We start from the raw sequence: 22,488 nt of genomic DNA, 5'->3' as shown, positions 1-22,488 counted from the left end.
AAATAAAACTAAATAACTTTAAAAAAAATTTTAAAGAATAAAGTTTATAGAGTGACAGAGTTAGAGGGTCACAGAATTAAGGAAAAAATGAAAGATAAAGGAAGCAGGGTCAGCCTAAGTTCACCATGAAAGGAAGTCAACAGTTAGAGATCAGAGTAGGGGATTTTCGTGGGCAAAGGTGACAAAGGTCTTGGTAGAATCCCTTGTCCGTTGACTTGGGCCAGAGGAAGGACCTCTTTACTTGAGAGAGAAAGAAAAGAGGAGAGAATGGGTGCTATCTAGTGTGCTCCTGTCTCCAGGGAAAATAGATAAGCAACACACCGTATGTTAGAAATATAGATGTGACCCCTTGAGGAACATATCTCAAATCAGTTTGTTATCCCAGCCTCCCTACCTTCTCGTGTTGTAGGAAGATCCCTGCTATGTCTCCCTGGCCTGTTGTAGGCTTGTCATTCTGACTTACCTGCTTTCCTCTTCCCAAACCTCTCATAAACCCTACTCCTCCCTGGGGATGGCATCTGATTGGGCTGCTTCTCAAACAAGTATGACTTTAGCTTGTCCTCAGAATCTCCCCTTTGAGAAGTACCCATCAGTAGCCCTGACGGACTTGGTATCTTGGAGCCCTGCCCTGCTCCCAGTCTGCGGCCTAGAAGGATCCCTGCCTGGATCCCTAGTGGTATGGATGAGATGTTAAAATGTCTCTGAATCGTAGTCGGTCATATTCCTCAGTGTGGAACAGGTGAAACTGTGCTAGCGTTGGTGTTTCTGAACTGGAACTCCACTTTAGCGCCTAGATTCTTTGATGTAGTGCCTTCCAGCTCTACTAAGATTTGTTTTAAGATGATGTTAAACACAAATGTAGTTCCTTTTCTGCTTTTAATGACCTCAGCAAAATTCGACCGACAGTAGATGAACATTGAACCATGACAATTCATGGAAAGGAATGCGGGGATACCAGCAAGTCCCCATTTTAGCCATTACCATGGCGACAACGTGCACGGATGGCTATTTAAAGGGGCCGTTCTTCGAAATGCCTTATTAGGCCCAAGATATTAAAACTAATGAAATCATGGAGAAATTTCTTATTTTTGCAGTTTTAACGAAGAAGGTGTTAAGCTAGTAATACTTTAGCTACTATTTTTAAAGCAACGACTATAGGTCACACACTTTTCTAGGATTTGTTGCTTCAGTTGTCACATTTGATTCTCAAAAAGCCGCGGGAGGCCAGGTATTATTTTTTCTCCTCAGGGCAGCTGAGGAAACTAGGGATCGGAGAGGTCAGGTAATTTGCTCCGGCTCACACAGCTGCCGTGTAGAAAACCTGAGATTTGTGTGGGATCTCACCTAAGTCCAGGCTTTTTCCATTATCCCACATCACCCCTCTAATAAATGGTAACAAGTTGTAAGTATGACAACATTGGCCTCTTACTGGATATTGCCCGCAAAGTCATTCACTATCATACCACCCTGCTTTATTTTCTCCATAATAACTGATTACAACCTGGAATTTTATTATTTATTGCCTGTCTTCTCACTAGATCATAAACTCAATGAGAGCAGGTTCCTTGTCTCTTTCATTTCCCACTGGCCACCAGTACCTAGAATTTTTATCTAGCATAGAGCAGGTAATCAGGAAGTGTTGGTTGAATTAAAAAAATGAATGAAAAAGTTCAAAGGAAGAAAAAGCACTAAAGCAAATGCTTATATAAACATTATGTTTTTTTTTAAAAAAAAGAATTTGACAAGTTTAAGGCAGAATTTAAATTATGATTGCTTTAAAGAAATGTCCAACTGCTTATTTGGGAAATGCTGTGCTATATTTTCCCATGCACTATTTCAGTAAAGCAGTCAGCAAACCTATAAGATCATAATAACAATAACATTTCTATAATTCTGAAATTGTGCTTATAAAGTTCCTCTTTACCAGCTCATGCATACATTAATCTAAAAATTAGTAGTAACTTTTTTTTTTCCTGAAGAATACCCACGGCCAGTTTAACTAAGGGAGGATAAAGCTTCCCATATGAGCTTGAGTTAGTGTCAACATATTCCAGAACAAAAAAAAATCCTAATTTCCTCTGCCAATCCTGCAAATTTATTTCCTATATCACTGGGGGGCCAGAGTAAGAGAATGTAGAATGACCAACCAAAAGTCCTTACTTTTATCAGCAAAATCAACCCAAAGCACATAAATAAATATGTGTCCTAACACTGAATTAGCAGAAGAATCATGTAAAACATCTTGCTATGAAGATACTACTAAATTCATCAACATGATTTCTCTCTGAGGTAATTCTATTGAATTAGTATTAAAAAAAATTGTAGGCCTAAATTTTTAAAAGTTTGATACTAGTACATGAATAGACAAAGAGATCAACAGAATCGACAAACCACGAATTAGGCCCAACTACATATGATTTTAATTTAATATATGAATAAATATATTCATATATATTTAATGAATTTAATATATGATAAAGGAATATATATATATATTTAATATATGATAAGGAATTTAATATATGATAAAACTGATATTCCACAGGAAAGGATGAATGTATTCAATAAACAGTATGAGACATTTGGACAGGCATCTGGAAAAAACAGAGTTGGACACCCTCCTTTACTCTTTATACCAAAAATGATTCCAGCAATACCAAATATTTTAAAGAAAAAAACTAAAATAATTAGCAGAAGAAAATGCAAGAGAATCTTTAAAGTCATAATATGGAAGATCTTTTAATTTATAATATGAAAACTCAGAAGCTATTAAAACATCAACTACATACAAGCCAAATACCTAAAACATGACAGAAACACAGTTAAACAAACACCACTGAATGAACTGAGAAAAAACCAGTTTACTCATATCCAGATAAAGAGTAAATTTTCCTATACACAAGGGTACCTTAAAACCCAAGAAGAAAACCACCAATAATCCAAAATAGAAATGTGCAAAAGTAATGAACAGACAGTTCACAGAAAATACAAATGGCTCATCGACACATAAAATGCTGTATCTCACTTTTAATAAAAGAAATGCAAATTAAAACTATAAACATATTTTACCTATCAGCATGGCAAAAATTTGAAACGTTTGTTACACATCACTGTGTTGGTGACTGTGTGAGAAAATTGACACTTTCACTTTTAGTTAATAGGATGTGTACTGATAACATCTATGGAGGGCAATAGAGCAATATTCATGAAATTGACAAATGTGTATGTCCTATGACAAGGCAATTCCACTCTAGAAATGTATTCTACAGATTTATTCTTTTTGGGGCTGAGACCTGGGGAACAGGGAACAGAGGCAGAAAGGAGATGTCTTTTCACCTATATCTCCTTTTGAACATGTTGAATTTTATATACGGTTCTGTTACTTTTTCACAAAATGAAAATTTTAAGCTGTGTTCTTTTTTTTTTTTTTTTTTAAGTCATGTTTATTTACTTTCTCCTTCGGTTAAAGCCAAAATGGAGAAGGAAATTAACCTATGAAGGAAGTAGAGAATGGCCTCACCCCTGGGCAACAGATACAAAGACTATCTTCCAGAGACAAGAATTCACTGAACAAAATTGAGGAAGGATTACAAGAATTGATACTTCTCTAGATCTTGAGCAAGTTAGAGATTTCTCTGAACTGAGTGAGAGGCAGAAGCAAGGACTATCCTCCTGAGGTCCCTGCTCCCCCCACCTGAGGAAAGATATGGTGGAAATGAGGCATCACAGAAGAGCTCATAAGACAATAGTAGGAGATGAAAAGGACATAAATAGAGGAAAAGAGTTAACACCATCACATTATGAACAAATGTCCCATGAGGAAGAGCAAGAAGTGAAACCAAATGCTAAAAAAGTCAGTGAAATAGAAGACTCATTTGAGGAAATGGAATAGAAGAAAACAAGGATGAAAGTGATTAGAAAGGTGCTAAATATGGAAGATAAAGATGTGGCATCCACATAATTGCTAATTCTGAATTAAATAATTTTCAATCCACGAGCTGAAAAATCAGGAAGAGTGCAATCAAAACAGGACATATCCTAGTAAAGTTAAAGGGTGCTTAAGGGCAAAGAAATAACTGCCAATAATGAAGCAGAAGCAACAGATTACCCCTATAATCGGGAGGCAAGTTAGACTCTGCAATTTCCTCCAGTCTTCTCCACAACGTTAGATGACAGAAGACAAAGGAGCAACGCCAGCGGAGTGTTGAATGAAAGAAGGGACTCAAGAATTCTTTCCCAAGTTAGAATGTCACGCATATTTAAGGGAAACAAAAAACAGAACTCAAAGATTATAGCACTCAAGAATCCTTTAGAAAAATGCAGTCATAGTCCAGCCAATTAAAAGTTAAATGTGGGGCGCCAGGGCGGCTCAGTCGGTTGAGTGTCCAGCTCTTGCTCTCAGCTCAGGTCATGATCCCAGGATCATGGGATTCAGCCCTCCTGCCCAGCATGGAGCCTGGAGCCTGTTGGAGATTCTCTCTCTCCCTCTGCCCCTCTCCCCTGCTAACACTTGCTGCTCTCTCTCTCTAAAATAAATACAATTTTTTTAATTAAAAAAAAAAACCCTAGACGTAAATAATGTGCTCATTAAGGGAAAGTTCACTGCGTGAAACCACACTGGTCCCATCTAGTGACACATGGTATTCTTGCAAGAAGCCAACTCATCTCTTCTTTCCGCTGATGTCCCCTACAGTCCACTCTCAACATGGCAGACACAGTGACCATGTACCACCTTCGACAGACCCCTCCAGTGGCTCCCCATCTCAGGGTGAAGTGCAGTCTGTGCACTGGTCTACAAGGCACCCACACATGCCCTCCTGACCCCTGTGACCATGTCTCCTACCCTGCGCTGGAGTTCCCAGCCTCCTTGCTACCCCCAAACATCAGGAATGCTCTTCCTCAAGGCCTTTGCTCCAGGTGCTTCCCCCACCTGGCATGATTTAACTAATTCCCTTTCCTATCCCAGGGCTTCGCTCAGATGTCACCTCTCAGTAGGACCCTTCATGACCACTCTTTTGAAAATTCTAACCTATCTCTCCTGGCACGCTGGACCTTACTTACACTATTCTGTTTTTATCTCCATGTTCAGCACTTGTTCCCTTCTAACATGCTATCTCATTTCCTCATTTATCAGGCTCATTGTTTGCGGCCCCCAATTGTACATACGTTCCAGGGGCCAGGAATTTCTGTCTGTTTTTTCACTTGTATATCCAAGCACCTAGAACATGTGGTTTGGGGTATTCGATATCAGCAAAATTAGTGGTAGCCCTGAACCAGTTGAGCACAGTTATATCTAAATATAACTAAGTCTATCAGCTGTAGCAACTCCTTTCTAGATATGCCTCCTGAGGCAAGGGAAACAAAAGTAAAAATCAACTATTGAAACTACATCAAAGTAAAATCTTCTGCACACTGAAGGAAACAATCTAAACAAACTAAAAGCCAACCTAAAGAATGGGAAAAGATATTTGCTAACAACATGCCTGGTAAAGAATTAGTTTCTAAAATATATAAAGAACTTATAAAGCTCAACACCCAAAAAAGAAATAACCCAAATAAAAAGTGGGCAGAGGACATGAACAGACATTTCTCCAAAGAAGACATACAGATGGCCAACAAACACATAAAAAGATACTCAACATCAGGGAAATGTAAGTCAAAACTACAATGAGATATCACACCTGTCAGAATGGCTAATATCAACAACACAAGAAACAACAGGTGTTGGCAAGGATGTGGAGAAAGGGGAACCCTTTTGCACTGTTGGTGGGCAAACTGAGGCAGCCGCTCTGAAGAACAGTATGGAGGTTCCTCAAAAAGTTAAAAATAGAATTATCCTATAATCCAGCAATTGCACTACCCGGTATTTACCCAAAGAATACAAAACTACGAATTCAAAGGGATACATGCACCCCAATGTTTATAGCTGCAGCATCTACAAAAGCCAAATTAGGGAACCAGCCCAAGTGTCTAATGGCTAATGAATGGATAAAGAAGTTGTGGGATATATGTGTATGGGCACACACACACACACACACACACACACACACACACACAGTGGAATATGACTCAGCTATAAAAAAGAATGAAATCTTGCATTTGCAATGATATGGATGGAGCTAGAGAGTATAATGCTAAGTGAGAAAGTCAGTCAGGAAGACAAATACCATACGATTTCACTCATATGTGAAATTTAATATGGGAATTTCAGAAACAAAACAAATCAGCAAAGGAGGAGGGAGGGAGAGGCAAACCAAGAAACACTCTTAACTATAGAGAACAAGGTGATGGACACCAGAGGGGAGGTGGGTGGGGGGATGTGTTAAATAGGTGACGGGGACATTATGGTTATTAGACTTAATCATATACTTATACATATGATTAAGTCTAATAACCTCTTAACTATGGCTACAAAACTGAATACGATTTTAAGAAGTCTAGAAAGAAAAGGTAACAATGTAAAATAATGTTAACTCGACAATAATAACAAGAATTCCCAAAGGGTCACAAATACTGAAGAGTAAGGAGAATACCAATTATTTTATTATTTTTTTCAGAAAGGCATATTGAAAAATTGTTCCTCAAGGTGAAAAACTGAGAAAGGTGTTTGAAGCATATCGTTTAAAGGTAAAAAGGTAACCGACAGAAGAATTATAAACATATCAGTATATCTTCCAATTAAGAGAGGGGAGGAAGAGAAAAACTGGCTCATGTAGCATGAGATATAAATCAGCTTCTAACTGAAAATGAGTAAGAGTTATTTTGCTTCACTCTCCTCTCCTGTGACCATCAACCCAAGTCATAGGGAAGAAAGGCATCATCTCAGGTAAAGCAGGAAAATCACCATGGTCCTAAACCACAAACTATGAACATGTGTGCCCAGTTCTGCCTGGATGGAGCTGAGGGACCATGGTCCGAGTTGAGATGTGCCAACTTAGACATCCTGCAGGATACTGATGACCCTGGAAGGTGGGGTCACCATCTCAAAAGCATCTGTGCCCACTGTTACAGTCACCATATCAGAGCAATGTACCACAGTGGGAGGGGAGAGGATGCAGCCCTAGGAGGCTTGGTCCATCCCAACAACCATGGGGAACTGGAGGGAGCCTAAGGAAGAAACCATGGCAACCAGCCACTGTCCCTGTCTGCAGCCTTCTGAACTCAAATCTAATGAAGGAAAGCTCCCTTCCAGGACACAGGGCCACACTGAGAAAAACTGCTGGGAGTACACTCCAGGCCAGGCAGGACAAGGATATTAGGGACACAGGAAAAGAGAAGATCCAGGTAAAAGTAGGGGAGGAAAACATAACCTGTACATCTCACTAAAGCCCAAGGCCATGGACCTGAATACCTGGTGAGAACAAGAGAAGAGAGAACTCAGGAGGCTCAAAGCTGGGAAAGTTATCCTGCCCCACTGCTTCTATCTGGCCTGAGGGCAACAGAAAGGATACATGGTCAATCCCACACTAGGGTATGATAGGAAAAAAAGAAAATATTGAGCAGACCAACACCCCTACAGAGAGTGAAGGCATGTTAGAGAGACAGGCTCATGAAACAGAAGAAAACCAGAACAGCATCTCTGAACAGATAGAAAGACATGAAGTTATATATTGAAAATGTCCACTGTGTACCCGGAAAAGTCAATGCAGAATGGCCAAGAGAGAGATTTTTTTTTTTTTTTTTTTTTTTAGGAGAGCACAAGTCGGGGGAGGGGCAGAGGGAGACAGAGAGAGAATCTTAAGCAGGCTTCACAATCAGTGTGGATCCAGACGTGGGCTCAATCCACGGCCCTGGGATCATGACCTGAGTCAAAATCAAGAGTCGACGCCCAACGAACTGAGCCACCCAGGCACCCCTAGGGATTTTTTTTAAGTCCTTTGAGAATCCAGGCAAAATAACGAAGTCACTTACAAGGGGGAAAATTGTCATCAGACTTTGATAGCAGGCAGCAGAGTAACATATTGAAGATACTCATGGAGGAAAACATAAACCAAGGATTTTATAACCAATCAAACAGATTCCTAAGAATAAAGATCAGGGGCGCCTGGGTGGCTCAGTCGGTTAAGTGGCCGACTTCAGCTCAAGTCATGATCTCACGGTCTGTGAGTTCGAGCCCCACGTCGGGCTCTGTGCTGACAGCTCAGAGCCTGGAGCCTGCTTTGGATTCTCTCTCTCTCTCTCTCTCTCTCTCTCTCTCTCTGCCCCTCCTCTGCTCATGCTGTCTCTCTCTGTCTCAAAATTAAATAAAAACATTATTAATTTTTAAAAAAAGAATAAAGATCATAGATGAACAGTTTTGAACATGGAAGAACTCAGGAAAAACTATATTGAGGAATCTTCTAGACAACAAGTATTAACCAAGCCAACTATCCAGAGACGTTTCATCATAAGAACTGATAGTAAGCATTAAATATATATTTACCCAGAAAACTAATGCAAAATGATTAGTAAAGGCAAACAGTTGAATGATTATATATTATGACAATGTAGATTCAGTATATCTATCAAAAAGTACTAGATAAAAATCTAAACCCATAGAATGGAAAATACCTTTCCAAACATGGTATAAACTCCAAAGCCACAAAAAACAGGTTTATAATTTCACTACGTAAAAATCTTTAAACTTTTATATGGTCAAAAACACCATAAACAAATTCAAAAGACAAGCAACACACCACACAAAAATACGCACAACAGTCCTAGTATCACATTGAAGTGTAAAGGGCTCAATAATGAGTTAAAAAATAAGAAAAACAATACAACATAGGAGCGCCTGGGTGGCTCAGTTGGTTAAGCGGCTGACTTCAGCTCAGCTCATGATCTCACGGTTCGGGAGTTCAAGCCCCGCATCCGGCTCTTTGCTGTCAGCGCAGAGCCTGCTTCAGACCCTCTCTCTCCCTCTCTCTCTGCCCCTCCCCACCCACAATAAAAATTTAACAAAAACACACCAAAAAAAACTTTTTAAAAAACACACAATATAAATTATTATAAATCTATGTGAGGGGTGCATGAGTGACTCAGTTGGTTACGCGGCGGCCTCTTGATTTTGGCTCAGGTCATCATCTCGTGGTTCGTGAGATGAAGCCTCACACCGGGTTCCACACTGACAGTGTGTGGAGGCTGCTTCTGATTCTCTCTCTCTCTCTCCCTCTCTCTCTCTCTCCCTCTGACCCTCCCCCCTCACACTCGCTGTCTCTCAAAATAAATAAACTTTAAAATAGATAGATCGATAGATACATATGAAAGCGTTTTCACACTGATTAATAATTTTAAAATACACAGTAAAATAATGACCTTTATTTGCTGTATTTGTCAGGCTGGCAAACATTGATAATACCAAGTGTCAACAAGGGTACGGGGAAATATTTATCACTTAATGGGTATACACTATGTGTAAGGAATTATATTGGATACAAATATAATAATATAATAACAGAGATACAAATATAATACAAAAACAATGTTCCTGTCCACAAAGAACTTATATTTTTAGGGCGTGAATAAGGGGAGAGAGGGAAAATTTTTAAACCAGTATGTAATCATTTAAATGCAATTCCGGTGTGCTACAGAGGAGACCTATAGGGTGCTTAGAGAGTGTAGGAGAGGAAGAACCCGATATAATTTGGGCAGAGGTATTCTCAGCCACTGTGAATTGATCACCTTTTTAGGAAAATTGGCAAAATCTTAGATATCCACAATGTTCGTCTCAGTAACTCTACTCCTAAATAGCAAGTCTATCAAAATACATAACTGGGCATATACATACACAAAGTGATGCTTACTGTAGTATTGTTTATAATTAAAAAAAATAATTCAAATCTTTATCAGCAGGATATTGGCTAAAGGGGGGTATATCTAACCATCAAAAAGAATTCAACCATGAAAAAGAATGATACGCCACCAAAAAAGAATAAGATACCTAGGAATAAACCTAACTAAAGAGGTGAAAGGCCTGTACTCTGAAAACTATAAAACACTGATTGATGAAAGAAATTGAAGACGACACAAACGAATGGAAAGACATTCCATGCTCATGGATTAGAAGAACAAATACTGCTAAAATGTCTACACTACCCAAAGGAATCTACGTATTTAATGCAATCTCTATCAAGAGGCCAACAGCATTTTTCATAGAACGAGAACAAACAATCCTAAAATGTGTATGGAACCACAGGAGACGCCGAATAGCCAAAGCAATCTTGAAAAAGGAAAGCAAAGCTGGAGGCATCACAATTTTGGACTTCAAGTTATATTACAAAACTGTAGTAATCAAAACAGCATGGTACTGGCACAAAAGCAGACACCTAGATCCATAGAGCAGAATAGAAAAATCTAGAAACAAACCCACAATTATATGTTCAATTAATCTTTGACAAAGCAAGAAATACTATCCAATGGGAAAAAGACAGTCTCTTCAACAAATGGTGTTGGGACAACTGGACGGCAACATGCAAAAAAATAAAACTGGATCACTTTCTTACACCATACACAAAAATAAATTCAAAATGGATTAAAGACCTAAATGTGAGACCTGCAACCATAAAAATCCTAGAAGAGAGAATAGGCAGTAATTTCTCTGACATTGGCCATAGCCACTTTTTTCTAGATAGGTTCCCTGAGGCAAGGGAAACAAAAGCAAAAATCACCTATTGGGACTACATCAAAATAAAAAGCTTCTGCACAGCAAAGGAAACAATCAACAAAACTAAAAGGCAACCTATGGAATGAGAGAAAGTATTTGTAAATGACATACCTGAATAAGAGTTAGTACCCAAAATATATAAAGAACTTTAAAACTTAGCACCAAAAACCCCCCAAATAATCCAATTTAAAGATGGGCAGAATTAATAGAACACTGTATGTTAACTAACTGGAAATAAAATAAAAACTTAAAAAAAAAATGGGCAGAAGACATGAACAGACAATTCTCCAAAGAAGACATCCAGATGGCCAACAGACACATGAAAAGACGTTCGCCATCACTTACCGTCAGGGAAATGCAAATCAAAAACTACAATGAGATGTCACCTCACACCTGTCAAAATGGCCCAAATCAACAACACAGGGAACAACAGGTGTTGGCGAGGATGCGGAGAGAGGGGAACCGTCTTGCACTGTTGGTGGGAATGCAAACTTGTGCAGCCACTCTGGAGAACAGTATAGAGGTTCCTCAATTGCACTATAGGTATATACCCAAAGAACACAAAAACATTTTTCAATAATTCAAAGGGATACAAGCACCCTTTGTTTATAGCAGCATTATCAACAATAGCCAAATTATGGTAACAGCCCAAATATCCGTCAACAGATGAATGGGTATAGAGAGAGAGAGAATAGAATATCACTCAGCCATACAAAAAGAATGAAATCTTGCCATTTGCAGTGACATGGATGGAGCTAGAGAGTATTATGCTAAGCAATAAGTTAGTCAGAGAAAGACAAATACCATATGATTTCACTCATGTTCAAAAAAGCACTTGTCATGGAATACCTCTAATTTTGCCAATAGTAAAGGAATAAAGTTTTCTTCCTAATCATAAAACACACACACACACACACACACACACCCTTCACTTAATAAATACGTTTAATATTTTAGTCTTTCCTTTTAGCTTCTGTTCTTTACACTCAAAATGCAGGTTATAAATAAACCCACTTTATATGTGCCTCCTGCCAAAACCCACTTAAAGGAGACTGAACAAACTCTGACCTTGCAGTCCCATTATTATTACAGTCTAAAAGCTAGACTCAGGCTGCAACCACCCTTTCATTTGGAACGCTTGTTAAAATGCCATGCTACGACTCCTCTGAATGAAAACAAACCCTAGAACATGATGTTAGGCTTCCTTTGTTACTACTTATAATGACTAAGTTCTGTGCCTATAATACAGATTTCATTTAATTACTACATATCAAGGGATTTTATATGGTTTTTCTCATTACCTCTTAATTCATTTTGTTTAGGATACTGTCACACAGTCTTTTCCAGGTAAAAAGGAGGGAAAGAAATTGAGCAACTGGCTTAAAACGAAGCAATTGGGCAGGAGTGCCAGTCGGCAAAAGAAAAACCTTAGGTCTCCCACGTAGAGGCTGAATCCTGGTTAGTTGTACACTACTCATCTGTAGGGTGACATGTAAAGCTTGGACAGTCACCTTCAACAATCATTCACAGTGAGTCATGTCCCACTGCCTTACTATTACCTAACAAAACAGCCTCAGATCTTGTTGTAGCCTTTTTAGTATTCTGAAGCCAATAAAACACTTACCATTCAGCAAGAGAAACAAGTTCTGAAACATTTAATAATTTTCCCACAGCCAATGAACATTTCCACTGCAAAGCTTCTTTCCAGATCCTTTACTATTTCTCTACAGAGTTAGAAAATTAGAAAAACATTAGAGTTATAAGATGAATAGTTTATGAGTTCAGTTAGCACAGTTTAAGTCCAAATATTTATTAAGTGCCTCTTCTGCTCTAGAAACTATGCTAACCACTGTGAATATAAAAATGGAAAAGCTACTAGCTTGGCCCCCAAGAAGTCCCGTCCTGTAGGGGAGACACAGCTCACAAATTACTATCATACTAAACTCTACCTCCTTAACTTTCACCAATAGGAGCAGTTATGACTATGAATGACTACTTTAATTCAGTACATTATCTTCCCACTCTTCCCACTTAGAATTTATCTATATTTCTTTTTTTTTTCCAATATTTTTTTTTGAGACAGAGGGAGACAGAGCATGAGCAGGGGAAGGGCAGAGAGAAAGGGAGACACAGAATCTGAAACAGGCTCCAGGCTCCGAGCCGTCCGCACAGAGACCGACGCGGGGCTCGAACTCACAGACCGTGAGTTCTGTGAGTCGGTCGCTTAACCAACTGAGCCACCCAGGCGCCCCGAATTTATCTACATTTCTAAATACAACTCCTACTAAAAGGAAGCAGGACTCCTTGGAAAAATAGCTGGTTCCAGGTATGGACTATGGGATTAACAAAAGAGTCTGGGATATCTTGTGGGGGCCTAGAAATCAAGGAGCTGCCCAAAGACTAAAAGGACCATGTCACACGGACAATGGGGTGAACCTGAAGGAGCTCAATTTGACTTATTTGGGACAATTTCAACAACAACAACAAAATGACAATAGTGAACTATAAGACACTGATTAAAACATGTATTGATACTAAAAAAAGAATAAAAGGACAGAAAGACAAAGCTCTTCTTTACAGAATGAAAGAGCTAATCAATGTAAAGGAAATGACAGCATTATGGGGGGAATCGCCCCCTAAAATCTTATAAATCTTATATATTCACCAAAACATGCTAAAACCATTGACTGAAAGGTTGTTGGTCGGGGAAGAAGATGTTCACATGACGTCAAGGTTTCACTCCACAATGTATCAATTACAGAAAGGAAGACAAAGTGATCGAACTTACCATGACTACCTGGTGGGCCACCTAACAGTGCCCGCCTCTTAAGGTGATGTGATGAGACACCCAGCATCACCTACCTACCCTTCTTGTTGAAACTGTTTGCTAAATCATGAGGAAGGATTAGACAAATTCAAACGTGGGACGCTCTATTGGGCAACTTGCCTCTTAAAAGAAAATTCGCCTTCATAAAGAGCAAAACTAACTTTAAAAAAAAAAAAAAGGAAGAGAAAAAGGCATGGACTTAGGCTTCTGGGAAGATGGGACAGGCATACTTTTCCCTATTCTTTATACTAAGTACAACTAAAATCCATAGACGCGACACAGAAAATAAATATAAGAAGGTTCTGAAAGGTGAAAAGGAGAAGACAAACCGTTTAAGGAACTCAGGGCCCAAGGAACAACACAGTGGCAAGTTGCCTGGGTTTCCTTTCTGTGTCACGTAAACCAGACTGGGAGCTGAAGGAGTGGGCAACCTGGAAATACAACAGGGCACAAACGTATTTGTTGGCTGCTGTTCCAGCCAAAGGACCAGGAAAGGAGTAGTTTAACAAGACACAACATTCAGACAATAAATGCTCTACTCCAGCCAGAAGAAATAGCCAATGAACATAAAACAGTAGAAGTCAAAAGAATAGAGCTTCAAAGACCTGTGTGACTGTAATAAAAGACCTAACGCTTAAGTCATCAGGGTATAGGAAAGAGACAAAGAGGTGGGAAGCTGAAAAAGTATTTAAAAAAAAAATAATAGCTGAAAACTTTCTGAATTCAGCAAAAGACTTAAATCTACATATTAAAAAAAAATGAAACCCAAACTGAGAAGCCCAAAGAAATCCACATCAAGACATAGTCTTCATCCTAAAAGACTAGAAGACACCAAATTCTAAAAGACAAAAAAACTTGAAAACAGTGAAAGAAATATTTGCCTATAGGGAAAAAATAATTCTGGGGCGCCTGGGTGGCTCAGTCAGTTGAGTCTCCAACTCTTGATCCTAGGGTCCTGGGATCAAGCCCCATGTTGGGCTCCATGCTGAGTGCAGAGCCTGCTTAAGATTTAAGATTCTCTCCCTCTCTCTCTCCCTCTACCCCTCTCCCCTACTTGCACTCTGTCTCTAAAATAAAAGAAAAAAAAATAATTCAAATAACAGCAGATTCCTCACCAGAAACCATGGTGGACAGAAGGAAGAAATACATATTTCAGGCGCTAAAAGAAAAGAACTATCAACCCAGAATCCTATCCAGAGAAAATATCCCTTAGGAATCAAAGGGAAATCAAGACATTCTCAGATTAAATAAATAAATAAATAAATAAGAGAATGTGTTGCTAGCAGACTTATCCCAAACTATGTCTAAAGGAAGTTCTTGCAACAGAAAGAAAATGATAAAAGAAGGAATCTAGGACCATCAAGAATAAATTTTAAAAATGAGTGTAATTATAATAAAATTTCCGTCTCCTCTTAAGACTTCTAAATTATGTTTGCGGGTTGAAACAAAAATTATAATCCTGCCTGATGTGGTTCCGAATGTAGATAGAAAAGTACAAATGAGAAGAGTAAAGAGGGGTGAGGTTTTTGCACTTCACTCCAAATGGTAAGGTAATCACACTAGTAGACTGTGATAAGTCATATATATAATGTAATACTTAGATGACCACTAACAACAGTGTGTAAAAAGTTACAATCAAAACACTTTAGGTAAATCAAGATGGAATTCTAAAAAAATTCTAATATAATACACAGGAAAAGACAGAAAAAATGAAAAAAACCCATAGAGAACAAACATATTAAAATAAATAAAATGGTAGACTTAAGCCATAACATATCAATAATTACATAAATGTAAATTATCTAATTATACCAATCAAAACATAGAGATAAGCAGAGTGGATTTAAAAATATGTCTATGAGAAATTCACTTCAAATATAAAAATACAGGCTGGTTGAAATTAGAAGAATGGTAAAAGATATATCAAGCAAACATAAATCGAAAGAAAGCAGATAAAATAGACTTCTGAACAAAGAAAAATTCTAGAGACAGAGAGGGATGAAAGGATCAACCTGCCAGAAGACATAGAAGCCCTCCTAAGGTATGAACAAATATTAGACACTAACTTCAGAAACTATTCAAATAAGCCAGAATTTGATTGAATTAGTTTTTAAAGCAACTTACGCCCTAGGGCATTGTTGAAAATAATAGGGCAATCAGCCAACAATTAGTGGAGTTCAGTAGCTGGGTATAGAGCAGGAAAGAAAGGAAGAGAGCTGTACCAATACCACTGTCATTCGAGGGTGACTGTGGGCATACCCAAAGCTGGGCCTCCCTGAGGAGCAATGTCAGAAGATTTAACACTGCCGGAGGGAAACAGACTTCACTAAAATAGTCCCTGAACAAATAAACAGGCAAATAAAAACAAGAAGCTCCAGAGGGGGAAATCAGTACCCCGAGTTCCTAAAACATAGTACCTAAAAGCTCTAGTTTCCAACAACAACAAACTTATGATGCGTGAAAAGAAACAGGGAGGTATGACTCATACTTTCTGTGGTTAGGACAGGGGAGGGTACAGGGGAGAAAAAGCAGGCAAGAGAAACTGCAAATGAGAGTGAACAGATACGAGCATTAATAGAAAAAGACTTCAAAACAACCATTATATATATGTTCACAGAATTAAAGGAAAGCGTAGTGAAAGAAGTAAAGGAAGGAATAACAATATCATATCAAATAGAGACTATCAATAAAAAGATGAAAATTAGATAGAAAAAAATGAAAACTCTGAAGTTGAAAAGTATAACTACAATAAAACTCACTAGAGGGGTTCAACAGCAGATGCGAACTGGCAGAAGAACTAATAGTGAACTTGAAGATAGATCAATAGACATTATTCAAGTTGAAGGACAAAAAGGGAAAAAATAGAAAAAAGCAAAACAGATTCTCAGAGTAATATGAGATATCATTAAACACACCAACATACACATAATGGGAGTACCAAGACAGGAGATACAAAAAGGAGAGGAAAACATATCTGAAGATATAATGGCTGAAATCTTCCCAAATTAATTGAAAAAACAATGACATCTACATTCAGGAAGCTCAACAAACTCCAAGCAGGATAAACTCCAAGCAGGATAAACTCAAAAAGATCCACAAACAGGCATAGTATAGTAGAAATGCTGCACATCAAAAACAAAGAGAAAAATCTATAAAACAGCAAGAGAAAAACAAGTGGGCATTTACAGTGGAACCATAATAAGATTAACAGCTGACTTCTCATCAGAAACAATGAAAGCCAGAAGGTAATGGAATAACAAATTCAAACTACTCAAAAAAAATTGTCAACTAGGAATTCTATATCCAGCAAAATTCTTTCAAACATAAAGATGAAATAGGGCATATGCCCAGAGGAATGAAAAGTACAATCGTGAAGAGATAGTTCATATATCCATGTTCCTAGCAGCATTCTTCACAGTAGCCTCAAAGTGCAAGCAACTCAAATGTCAGATGAATGGACGAAGAAGATGTGATATACACCTAGATGAAATATTATTCAGACTTAAAAAGAAAGTCAAGTCTACGACATGAATCAAACTTGAAAACATTATGCTAAGTGAAATAAGCCAGATACAAAAGGATAAATACTGTATAATATACTTTATATGAGGTACCTGGAGCAGCCAAAATCACGGAGACAGAAAAAGAATGCTGATTGCCATCTGGGGCTGGGGGGGGGGGGGGGAGGCGGGGATGAGGAGTTACTGTTTAACGGCTATAGAATTTCAGTTTTTGAAGACGGAGAATTCTGGGGATAGATGCTGGTGATAGCTGCACAACACTGTGAGCACACTTAATATCACTAAACTGTACACTTAAACATAGTTAAGATGGGGGGCGCCTGGGTGGCTCAGTCGGTTAGGCGTCCGACTTCGGCTCAGGTCGTGATCTCACGGTCCGTGAGTTCGAGCCCCGCGTCGGGCTCTGTGCTGACAGCTCGGAGCCTGGAGCCCGTTTCGGATTCTGTGTCTCCCTCTCTCTCTGCCCCTCCCCTGTTCATGCTCTGTCTCTCTCTGTCTCAAAAATAAATAAACGTTAAAAAAAAATTAAAAAAAAATAGTTAAGATGGTAAATTTTGTTACGGGGATTTTACCATAATACAAAAATTGGGGGGAGGGGGGTGAAGGTGAAATAAATATTTTCCCAGATAAAACCCGAGAGAATTTGTTGCTAGTGTACCTGCCTTACAAGAAATACCAGAGGAAGCTTTTCTAGGTGAAAGCAAGTAAACCCAGAAGGTAATTCAAATTCACACACAAAAAATCAAAAAGCACCATAAAGGTAATTAGGTAATTATAAATAACAGCAAAAGTGCACATTTTTCTCCTTTCTTCTCTGGATTTAAAAAACAATTATATAAAATATATTCATATAATGTATTGTTAGACATATAATGTGTACAAATGCATGTGGAATCTATCTGCCAACAACTGTATGAAACAGATGGGTTTTGGTAAAGCTGTATGGAGCTAAGGAAGTTACTATAGTTGGTTAAAGTAATAATTATAACAATGTATGGTTGGATTTGTAATATTAACAGATGCAATATACATAATTTTGATACAACAAAAAGTGAAAGTAGAATAGAGCTCTACAGGAGTAACATTTCTATACCTCACTGGAATTAAATTAGTATAAATCTGAAGTCAATTCTGATAAGTTATCAGAATATAACTCAAAGAGATAAGGTGAAAAAAAATCATTAAAGGAAAGAAAAGGTTTGTATTTATTTCCTAGGGCTGCAGTAACAAACTACCACAAATTGAGGGGCTGAAAAGAACAGAAATTTATTCTCTTCCAGTTTGGGAGGATAAAAGTCAGAAATCAAGGTGTCAGCAGGGCATGCTCCCTCTGAAGGCTCTAGGACAGAGTCCTTCCTCGCCTCTTCCACCTTCTTGTGGTTCCCAGTTATCATATGTGTTCCTTGGCTTGTACTTGCGTCTCTGCCTCTGTCTTCACATGCCTTCTGCCTTCTTCCTTTTGTGTGTTTCTGCATATACTCTTCCCTTATTACAATGACACTAGTCATTGCATTTAGGGCCCTCAATCCAGAATGATTTCATCTCAAGATCTTCAACTAGTCAACTCACTGAAATGTTACACGAAAAAGCACTCAATGCAAAAGGAAGCAGTGAAAGGAGTAACAAAGGAACAAAAGAAGATGAGATATAGAAAACAAAAAGTAAAATGGCAGACGTAAATCCAGCTATTACAATAACAATATTAAGTGTGAATGGATTAAACATGGCAATAAAAGGGAAGATACTGTCAGACTGGATAAATAAAATACATGATCCAACTACATGCTATCTTCAGGAAATACACTTTAGATACAAAGATACAAATGGATTGGAATAAATGGATAAAAAATATATATCATGCAAACAACAACCACAAGAAAGTTTGGGTATCTATGCTAATATCGGATGAATACTCTGGTTTCTCTTCAGATCGTATAAATCATTCGCCTTTTACTAATATCAGATGAAATAGACATGAAATAAAAATGTTACTAGATATAAAGACATAATAAGAGAGTCAATTCATCAGAAGACATAACAATTATATATGCACTTAATAATGGAGCACCAATATACATGAATCAAGAAGTTACAGAAATGAAGGGAGAAACAGACAGTTCAATGACAGTAGCTAAAGACTTCAATATCCACTTTTAATAATAGACAAAACTAGGCAGAATCTCAACAAGGAAATAGATCTGAAAAACACTCTGAACCAATTAGAACACTAGATCTATAGAATGCTCAACCCAAGACAGTGGAATATACATTCTGCTCAAGTGCACATAGAACATTCTCAAAGACACACCGTGTGCTAGGCCATAAAACAAACCTCAATAAATTTAAAAGGACAAAAATATTCCAAAAATGTTGTCTAACCAAAATGGAATGTAGTCAGAAACCAAGAGCAGAAAAATATTTGGGAAACTCACAAATACATAAAAATTAAACAACATACTCCTAAATAACCAACGGGTCAGAAAAGAAATCAAAAGAGAAATCAGAAAATACTTTGATATGAATGAAAATGAAGAATTAACATACCAAAACGTATGGGATGCCACGATAGCAGTGCTGAGAGGGAAACCGACAGCTGCAAGTATCTATGTTAATGTTCGAAGGCAGGGAAGAGACAAGTAAGTATCTCCCAAACTGAGTAGGCATTTTGAGACTGGAAAACAAAAAAGACAACCCCATACAGTTTAGAGAGTTTTATTCAGGGTAATTAACTGACAGGAGGGATTGGGCAGACAATGATCCAATCAGCTGTGCAGCTATTCTCTGCAAAGTCCTGACCTTCATCTACAGATTTTATAGAATGAGGGGGTGTACAGAAGGGTGCTGTAGTGAGATCAAAGGGTTCCCATGCATTTCAAAGGGTTTGCATGCACCTAATTGACATCTAACATTTAATTAGGCCTCGTGGCACCACCTATGCCTCAGGAAGGGAAGAGACTATTTTATCTTTTTACCAAACTTGAGGAGGGACAAAGCAAGCCACCCCCATCCCAGCCTTGGCGGGCATTTCTAAGGTATGTCTATTAATCTCCAAGAGAACATGTAGCTCCAAGAGAGGTCATTGAGTGAACATGAACAAGACAGAGGGCCAAAGATGGAGTCGGTATTGCCAGCATGCCTACAGTTAAAAGGAAAGATCTCAGATCAATAACTTAGTCTTTCACCTTAAAACACTAAAAAAAGAAAAGTAAACTAAACCTAATGCACACAGAAGGAAGTAAATGATAGGTTAGAGCAAAAAATAATGAAATAGAGAACAGAAAAACAATAGAGAAGATAAGTAAAACTGGAAACGCTTCTTTTAAAAGACCAAGAAAATTGACAAGTCTTTAGTTAGACTGATCAAGAAAAAATGAGAGACAATTCAAATTACTAGAATCAAAAATGAAAGAAGGGGTATTACCAACAACCTTACAGAAATAAAAAGGATTATGAAGGAATACTATGAACAAATGTATGCCAACAAATTAGATAAGTGAAATGGAAAAATTCCTAGAAAGACACCATACCAAAACTGACTCAAGAATAAATAAACAATGTGAACAGAGCTATGACAAGTGAAAAGATCGAATTGGTAATGAAAAATTGTCCACAGAGAAAAGCTAGGCCCATATTTCACTGCTGAATTGTACTAAACAAGAATTTTAAATATCAATTCTTCACAAACTGTTCCAAAAAAAAAATAGAAGAAAAAGCAACACTTCCCCTCATCTTATGAGACCAGTATTATCCTAATACCAAAATCAGATAAAGATGTCACAAAAAACTACAGATCCGTAGCTCTTCTGAATATGGATATATAAAAATCCTTAAGAAAATATTAGCAAACCAATTCTAGCAACATTTAAAAAAAAATGTATACCATTGACCAAGTGGATTTATCCCAGGAATTCAAGTTGGTTGAACATCGAAAACTCAATTAATCATTTCAATAGAATATTTTTTTTTATTTATTTATTTTTTTTTTTTATTTTTTTTTTAACGTTTATTTATTTTTGAGACAGAGAGAGACAGAGCATGAACAGGGGAGGGGCAGAGAGAGAGGGAGACACAGAATCAGAAGCAGGCTCCAGGCTCTGAGCCATCAGCCCAGAGCCCGACGCGGGGCTCGAACTCACGGACCGCGAGATCGTGACCTGAGCTGAAGTCGGACGCTTAACCGACTGAGCCACCCAGGCGCCCCAATAGAATATATTTTAAAATCAGATGATCATCTCAATAGACATAGGAAAAAAGCATTTACAAAATCCAAACTCTTTCCTGATAAAAACACTCAACAAACTAGAGAGGAACTTCCTCAACCTGCTAACAATCATCTTCTAAAAACCCACAGCCTACATCATCCTTAATTGTGAAAGACTGGATGCACCCTCCCCCCCGGATCAGGAATAAGACAAAGATGTCTTCTCTGCCACTTCTATTCAACATAGTACTGGAGCTTCTGGTCAGGGCATTTAGGCAAGAAAAAACACCCGGATTGGAAAAGAAGAAGTACAATTACTTATATTCAGAGATTTACATGATCCTGTATTTAGAAAATCTTAAGTAAAAGGGGTGCCTGGGTGCTTCAGTTTGTTAAGCTTCCAACTTCAGCTCAGGTCATGATCTCACGGTTCGTGAGTTTGAGCTCCGCATCAGGCTCTGTGCTGACAGCTCAGAGCCTGGAGCCTGCTTCAGATTCTGTGTCTCCCTCTCTCTCTCTCTCTCACTGCCCTTCCTCCACTCATGCTCGCTCTCTCTCTCTCTCTCTCAAAAAGTAGATAAACATTACAAACAAATTTTTAAAAAAAAATAAAATCTTAAATAAAACACACACACACACACACACACACAAAAGGGGCACCTGGGTAGTTCAATCAGTTAAGAGTCTCATGCTCTACTGACTGAGCTAGCCGAGAAGTTTAGCCCAGTCAGTTAAGTGTCCAACTCTTGATTTCAGCTCAGGTCATAATCACATGGTTCATGAGTTCAAGCCCCTCATCAGGCTCTGTGCTGACAGTGCGGAGGTTGCTTGGGATTCTCTGTCTCCCTCTCTCTCTCCCCCTCTCCCATGCATGTGCATGCATACATGCTCCCCCCCCCAAAAATAAATAAACATTTAAAAAATAATTTTTTCCAAAAGCACAACAAAAATAAAGATAAATTAGACTACACCACAATTAAAAACTTCTCTGCCTACAAGAACACCATCAAAAAAGTGAAAAGACAACCTACAGGATGGAAGAAACTACTTGTAAATCAGATACCGATAAGGGTTTCATATCCAGAATATATAAACAGCTCCAACAACAACAACAACAAAGAACAACTCAATTTTAAAATGAGCAAAGGACTTGAATATCTTTCTCTAAAAAGATATATAAATGGCCAAACATGACATGAAGAGATGCTCAATGTGTATCACAGAAACATAAACCAAAACCGCAATGAGATGAGACTCCCCACCCACTAGGCTAGAATTAAAAAGTCAGAAAATAACA

At 38.1% G+C, this 22,488-nt stretch overlaps 1 protein-coding gene across 5 annotated transcripts in view; it reads right to left on the bottom strand.

The window, feature by feature from the left end:
• SPECC1 (sperm antigen with calponin homology and coiled-coil domains 1) overlaps positions 1-22,488 on the bottom strand; it is a 283,596-nt gene that overhangs the window by 244,521 nt on the left and 16,587 nt on the right. The window contains exon 1 of one of the 5 annotated variants that reach the window (XM_053893306.1): positions 19,535-19,660. The exons of 1 other annotated variant lie outside the window; for it this stretch is intronic. In XM_053893306.1, coding sequence (XP_053749281.1) covers positions 19,535-19,654 — 120 coding nt within the window. In that variant the 5' untranslated portion in view covers positions 19,655-19,660. Of the gene's footprint in view, positions 1-12,266; positions 12,358-19,534; positions 19,661-22,488 lie in introns of those variants that run through there. 3 more of the 5 variants (XM_053893304.1, XM_053893311.1, XM_053893305.1) reach the window with 3 other exon arrangements.

This window comes from Panthera pardus, unplaced genomic scaffold (genome assembly GCF_024362965.1).
Source record: "Panthera pardus isolate Hobbes unplaced genomic scaffold, ASM2436296v1 HiC_scaffold_3, whole genome shotgun sequence".
NCBI classification, from domain to species: Eukaryota; Metazoa; Chordata; class Mammalia; order Carnivora; family Felidae; genus Panthera; species Panthera pardus.
This window is presented reverse-complemented; position numbering and strand designations above follow the sequence as displayed.